The 6,862-nt window shown below is 51.0% G+C and overlaps 1 protein-coding gene across 1 annotated transcript; it reads left to right on the plus strand.

The window, feature by feature from the left end:
• The first annotated feature begins 4,330 nt into the window (after nt 1-4,330).
• On the plus strand, nt 4,331-6,469 carry IER5 (immediate early response 5). The gene has a single exon (XM_045452573.1). It carries the CDS (start codon nt 4,569-4,571, stop codon nt 5,526-5,528), a length of 960 nt encoding a protein of 319 aa, XP_045308529.1. The 5' UTR covers nt 4,331-4,568; the 3' UTR covers nt 5,529-6,469.
• The last annotated feature ends 393 nt before the right edge of the window (nt 6,470-6,862 follow it).

Consider the following 6,862-nt stretch of genomic DNA (forward strand, 5'->3'; position numbering starts at 1 on the left):
CGTAATCAATCACTCAGTATACACAGGTGTGGCCACCCCAGTTGTTAAAATATTGAAATGGTTCCATGCCAGTTGGCAGAATCTCTGCCCCAGGCTCCTGAGTACACCCCTTCCTAGCCACTCAGCGCCTCCTGCAGGAGCCCCCCATAACCCCCGGCACTGTAAAGGCCTCCAGGATTCTGTTCTGGTGGTTAGTGCCCGTGTCGTCCATTTGTTAAATTTTCTCACTATCTTCTGGCTACACACATGAGATGGGCTCCTGCCTCTGATGACAGCACAATTTGACAGGGGCCCTGAGCATGACAGGAGCAAGTGATGAGAGCAATGCTGAAGGAAAAGAAGTGCAGTGGCAGATGGCGAAACTCCCAGCTCATGTGGATCAGGAGGGCTTCACCTAATGCTTTCTCTATCAGTGACTTGGGTGGGTGTGTGTGTGTGGGGGGGGGGCATCCCAAATCTTGACTACAGTCCCGATCTTGTGTTTTTGTGTTTTTCATTCTTCCTACCTCCATCTAGTTCAGGCCTTCAGGACCCTTGCCTAAACTCTCACAAGAGCTTTATAATTAAGTGATCCTCTTTATAGCTCAGTTGTAATTAAAAGCACTGACTGTTCTAGAATCTATCTGTGGTTTTCTTACTCAACTACCTTAGGTAAGCTCCCTGTGGCCCCATCTCTTCATTGAGGCGTTCATGACCCACTGTCCTGAAGTTCTAGCCTCTGTTCCTAGCTGTTGCCACTTACTATAGGCGTCTGACACACCTACAAAATGATATGTTCCCTATACCAGACTTTATTTCTCTGCTGCTTACAACTTGTGGATCCTACCTCAGGCTTTTTCAACACCCTCTTCAAGTACAACTTCTTTCTCTTGTCTCTTTCTTCCCTCCCTGGCCTCTTTGCCCACTCTAAGGTCTCATGGGGGGTGGTATTTTCTAACATATGTTGATAATTTCTTATATGCCAGGCTATTCTAAGAGCTTCACGTGTATTACCTTGTTTTGTCCTCACAAAAACTCTAAGAGGTGGAAACTATTATTATCTCTAGTTTAAGATGGAAAAGACCAGGGGCGCCTGGGTGGCTCAGGCGGTTAAATGTTTGACTTCGGCTCAGGTCATGATCTCATGGTTTGTGGGTTTGAGCCCCACATCAGGCTCTGGAGCCTGCTTGGGATTATCAGTCTCCCTCTCTCTCTGCCCCTCCCCCACTCACGCTTTGTCTCTCTCTGTCTCTCTCAAAAATAAACATTAAAAGAAAAAAAAATCAAAAGATGGGAAAGACCAAAGCACAGAGAGGCAAAATAACTTTCCAAAGGTCACACAGCAAGTGAAGAGTGGAGCTGGGATTCCAACTCAGGAAGCTTCCCTTCAAAGCCTGCACTCAAGCATTTTAAAGTGACTCATAGCTCCCTAAGCCCCTGGGTGGTTCAGTTCGTTAAGCTTCCACCTCCGGCTCAGGTCATGATCTTGTGGTTCCTGAGTTAAGTGCGCATCAGGCTCTGTGCTGATAGCTCGGAGCCCAGAACCTGCTTTGGATTCTGTGTCTCCCTCTCTCTGTCCCTCTCTCTCTCTCAAAAATTAAACATTTTTGGGGCGCCTGGGTGGCGCAGTCGGTTAAGCGTCCGACTTCAGCCAGGTCACGATCTCGCGGTCCGTGAGTTCGAGCCCCGCGTCAGGCTCTGGGCTGATGGCTCAGAGCCTGGAGCCTGTTTCTGATTCTGTGTCTCCCTCTCTCTCTGCCCCTCCCCCGTTCATGCTCTGTCTCTCTCTCTGTCCCAAAAATAAATAAACGTTGAAAAAAAAATTTTTTTTTAAATAAATAAAAAAAAAAATTAAACATTTTTTGGGGCGCCTGGGTGGCTCAGTCGGTTGAGCGTCCGACTTCGGCTCAGGTCAGGATCTCGCAGTTTGTGAGTTCGAGCCCCGCAACGGGCTCTGTGCTGACAGCCCAGAGCCTGGAGCCTGTTTCAGATTCTGTGTCTCCCTCTCTGTCCCTTCCCTGCTCTGTCTCTCTCTGTCTCTCAAAAATGAATAAACGTTAAAAAAATAAATAAATAAACATTTTTTAAAAAGTGACTAATAGCTCTTAAAGGAAAATAGAAGAAAAAAAATTTCACATTCTTACTCAAAATATACGACATGCTTTTGTAATTATTCATGTTACTATTTTATCTCCTTTATGCAAGCTGAGAATTCCTAGAGGGGAGGAGCTCTGGGTCTCATGGACTGGTTCCTCAGTTACCATTAATAAGTTGTGGCATAGGTAATGTTACTGAGCCATCACGTCCTTTGGAAGACTCTTGATTGTGAATTGACCATTATCAATCCTACCTTTTACTATTTCTCCTAATTAAATATCCCACTTGGCCAAACCTTGGGGCAGGATCAGGCCAACTATTCCAGGTGGATTCCAAGAAAGCTGTGCTCAGTTTTAGGATTCAGATTGTGGCTGAGAGTTGCCATTTTTTTTACATTTTATTTTAATTCCAGTAGAGTTACCATAACAGTGTTATATTAGTTTCAGTGTGTAATACAGTGATTCAACAATTCCCTATATCACCCAGTGCTCATCGCACACGTGCACTCCTTAATCTTCATCACCTATTTCACCCATCACTCCCCACCCCCACCCCACCTCTCCTCTCGTAACCATCGGTTTGTTCTGTATAGTTAAGGGTCTATTTCTTGGGGCACCTGGGTGGCTTAGTTGGTTGGGCGTCCGACTTCAGCTCAGGTCATGATCTCACAGTTCATGAGTTGGAGCCCCGATTTGGGCTCTGTGCTGACAGCTCAGAGCCTGGAGCCTGCTTCAGATTCTCTGTCTCCTTCTATCTGCCCTTCCCCCACTCACGGTCTGTCTCTTTCTCAAAAATAAATAAACGTTTAAAAAAAATTATAGGAGCACCTGGGTGGCTCCATCAGTTAAGCATCCGACTTTGGCTCAGGTTATGATCTTGAGGTTCATGAGTTCGAGCCCTGTGTCAGACTCTGTCCCAACAGCTCAGAGCCTGAAGCCTGCTTTGTATTCTGTATCTCCCTCTCTCTCTCTCTCTGTCCTTCCCTCGCTTATGCTCTATCTCTTTCAAAATAATAAATATTAAAAAAATGTTTTTAAGAAAATATAGAATAAAGACAGTCTGTTTCTTGGTTTCTTTTTCCTTTGCTTATTTATTTCTTAAATTCCACTTATTAATGAAATCATATGGTATTTGTCTTTCTCTGACTGACTTACTTAGCATTATACTCTCTAGCTTCATGCATGTGGTTGCAAATGGCAAGATTTCATTCTTTTTTATGGGTGAATATTTTAGTTATCTTCTGCATAATAGAACAGATGTGTATGTGATTTCTCCCTCTCAGAGGTGGAGAAACTAAAGCTCCCGAGGTTCTTTACCAGAATCATCAGGCAGGTCTGTGGAGCTTAGACCGACTAAATCAAACTGACTCTCCAGGAATCCAGGAACTGAACTCCAGTCCTGGACAATCCTGTGGTGATTCTGCCCTAAGGCCACATACTAAGGATTGGTAGATGGACTAAGTTGTTGACTTACCAGAAAAGTCTGGAACACTCTTCCCCTATATTTTTACCTTGACACAAAATAAAATTATGACATCATGATGGGAACACAAGACTTCTCTATTTGTATTTTTAGAACTTGCTAGATTCTTCCAAGGTGGACTAGTCAGTTCTTGTGTTGAAAAATCACTGTGGAGAACCTGTACCACCTTTCACTGTAACCTGTGACAAGTGTGTTTGTTTCATAGAGAACAAAGTGATAGATGACTGCTTTAGTAGAGAACCAATAACTTGGTATCTAGTCACAATTCCTTGATAAGCAGCTAAAATCTTAGTAACTTTTAGGACTCTCTTTTTCTTTCTTAGATTTAACAGATGCTAAGAGTGTTTGTGACTCCAGGGCGGCAAGGCACTCATCCAAAATCAGTATCTGCTAAATACCTTGTGGTAATACTATTTGTTACGGGGGCGGGGGGGGGGGGGGGATACTCAGATGAAAGTTCCAGTGGCTTAGTTCCCTCTGGTTCTGGCAAGCCAGCGCACAAGCCAGAATCTTTAACTACAAACCACACTGTGGCTAAGCCTCCGCTCAGTGACCCGCAGGCGGAGAACAAGCCCCGACCCGTCCCGTCCGGCCGCCGCCGCACGTCGTCGCCCCCTTTAAGAGACTGCTCCGCGGGACTAACGTTCGAATGGCCCTGGCGCCCCTCCTCGGCCTCCGATTGGTCGCGCGCGGCGCACGAGGGCGCACCGCCCAGCCCCGGAACGGTTGGCGGCCCTTCGCGATTGGCGGGCGAGGGGCCTATATAAGGCGCCGGGAGTGCGGGCCGCCCTCAGTTAGCGACCGGACCTGGGAGCGGGCTCTTGTCTGTCGTGAGTAGGAGCGGGAGTCAGTGAGCGCGTCACGGGAGTCGTTTCTTTTCAGAGTCTTCAGGTGTCGAAGGTCCACCCCCGGACCGGACTTGTCGACGCTGCTCGTCCCCTTCCTGTTTCCGAACGTGAGCCGGGCTCTCTCCCGTCACCTCCGAGGCAGCCCTGCGAAAAGGAGGCAGGATGGAGTTCAAGCTGGAGGCTCATCGTATTGTCAGCATCTCCCTGGGCAAGATCTACAACTCGCGGGTCCAGCGCGGCGGCATCAAACTGCACAAGAACCTGCTGGTTTCTCTGGTACTGCGCAGCGCCCGCCAGGTCTACCTGAGTGACCCGTGCCCGGGCCTCTACTTGGCCGGTCCCGCGGGGAGCCCGGCGGCGCCGCCGCAGCAGCCCGGGGAGCCAGCGGCCGGGCCGCCCGCGGGCTGGGGGGAGCCGCCACCGCCGGCCGCTTGTGCCGTCTGGCCGGAGACCGAGCCGCAGCCGGAGCGCCCGGCCGACCCGGCCCCGCCGCGGGTGGGCGCCGCGGAGCCCGCGGCCCCGGTGACGGGCGCCGGGGACGCTCTTCGGGCCGGAGAGGTGGAGGAGGCGGAAGCTGCCTGGCCCCGCGTGGAGGGACCGCGCGAGGCGGCGGAGGGAGGAGCCGGGGTCTTCGCGGGAGCTGAGGGGCCCCGTGGGGCGCGCCGCCACTGCGGCTGTCCCCCAGGAGGGGAGGACAGGCCGGAGGCGCTGGGCGCTTGCCCCCGAGTTGACTGCCGCTGCGCGCCGCGGCCGGCCGAGGACGAGCCCCCGGCACCGCCCGCCGTCGGCCCCCGGAAGCGCGGCGCGGCGGGCGTGGGTGGCGGCCCCGCGGGCGGTCCGGCGCCCGGCTCCAGCCCGCTCAAGAAGCCCCGCCGGAACTCGGAGGAGCAGCCGGGCGGGGCGGAGGAGGAGGAGGAGATGGAGACCGGGAACGTGGCTAACCTCATTAGCATCTTCGGTTCCAGCTTCTCGGGACTCTTGCGGAAAAGCCCCGGGGGCGGCCGGGAGGAAGCAGAGGGAGAGGAGAGCGGTCCGGAAGCCGCCGAGCCCGGGCAGATCTGCTGCGATAAGCCGGTGCTGAGAGACATTAACCCTTGGAGCACAGCCATCGTGGCCTTCTGAGCCCCCGGGTCCCGTTCGGAAGGAGGTTGAGCGGCGGGTGGCCCCGACGTGGGGCTGCGAGGACGGCCCAGAGACCGCAGGGCGCTGGACGCGTTGCGGGGACCGTGGGTGCCGCCGGGCAGCACCGACTGCCCTCGGGCTTGGCGGCCTCCCCCCTGGAGGCTTGTCGGAAGAGGACGATCGTTAACTTTTGTGTAGTGTTCTGTGTACGTACGTCTGTCTTGTTGAATTCAGACCATTTTGTCCTTCTGGAATGCACCACCCCTTTCCCAGGGCTGAGGAGATCGGGGGCAGACGGGGACTTTCCTTTGCCGGCAGCCCCGAGAAGGAAGCGGCGGAGAGGGCCGGGCCTGGGGAGTTCCCCTTTCGTGCTCGGGGGAGGAAGGGACTTTACACACGCCCCTCACATGAAAGCTAGCCCCGCACCAGGGCCGGGAGTGGCATTTCCTCACAGGATTTCCTAAGACTAGAGGGATTTAGTCTGGAGCAGAGACCTGTATCATTTCGCTCTCCCCACTTTTCTCTCTCTCTGAAGAAACTTCTGTACCCTGTGATTACTCTGGGAAAAGGGAATCTGAGCGGCTCTTGTCTTCCCCACAGGGGGGGAAAAAAAAAAAGAAAAAAGCTTGATGAACTTCACAGAAGAGCTCAAGCTTGGAAATAGGGAGTTTATAGAGAATAGATATATTTTTAAAAGCTCTAGATCGGAACTACTACAAGTGCTTTTAAAAAGTGTTTAATGAAACAGAGTTTACAGACAGAAGCCCTAAGTGGAAAGACCTTATGGTTTTGTAGATATGGTGACTCCAGTCTTTGTTGTATAAAGGTTGGGGGAGCCGACAAGGTTTTTGTACAGTATTTTCTCCTTCGTTGTATTGATTTTGGTATAAAAATGTAACTTTACGTGTCTAACACGTATTAAATATTTTGAAGCAACTTAATTGCCTCCTTGTCTGTAATCATCTGTCTGGGTTGGGAGGGAAGAGGGAGAAGGGTGACTATGGTCCTGGCTGGAAAAGTGGTTCTTAATATCAGTCATGCACAGACTGGGGACATTGTTTTCTGACTTCACTAAGTATGGAGAGAGATGTTGAAGGTGTCTCCCCTAGATCAACGGAGGACTGCTATTAGGTACTGATACCAGTGGTCAGCCAATTTCTTAACCTGTCACTACAACTGCCTTTTCTGAAGTCCGTTTAGCCCAGTTTGGTTTTCTGCAGCTCAATCTGATGGTGTCTAATATTAATTAACTTTAGTGCCAACTTTTGAAGCCCTTCCCGTATGCAAATATGTTTTCACAAAAACTTTTTAGTATCCTGTTAAACTATATAATA

This window comes from Leopardus geoffroyi, chromosome C3, assembly GCF_018350155.1.
Source record: "Leopardus geoffroyi isolate Oge1 chromosome C3, O.geoffroyi_Oge1_pat1.0, whole genome shotgun sequence".
Lineage (NCBI taxonomy): Eukaryota > Metazoa > Chordata > Mammalia > Carnivora > Felidae > Leopardus > Leopardus geoffroyi.

Bases quoted from the DNA above. Each gene is read 5' to 3' on its own strand.
- IER5 (XM_045452573.1), top strand. From the start codon at position 4,569: ATGGAGTTCAAGCTGGAGGCTCATCGTATTGTCAGCATCTCCCTGGGC.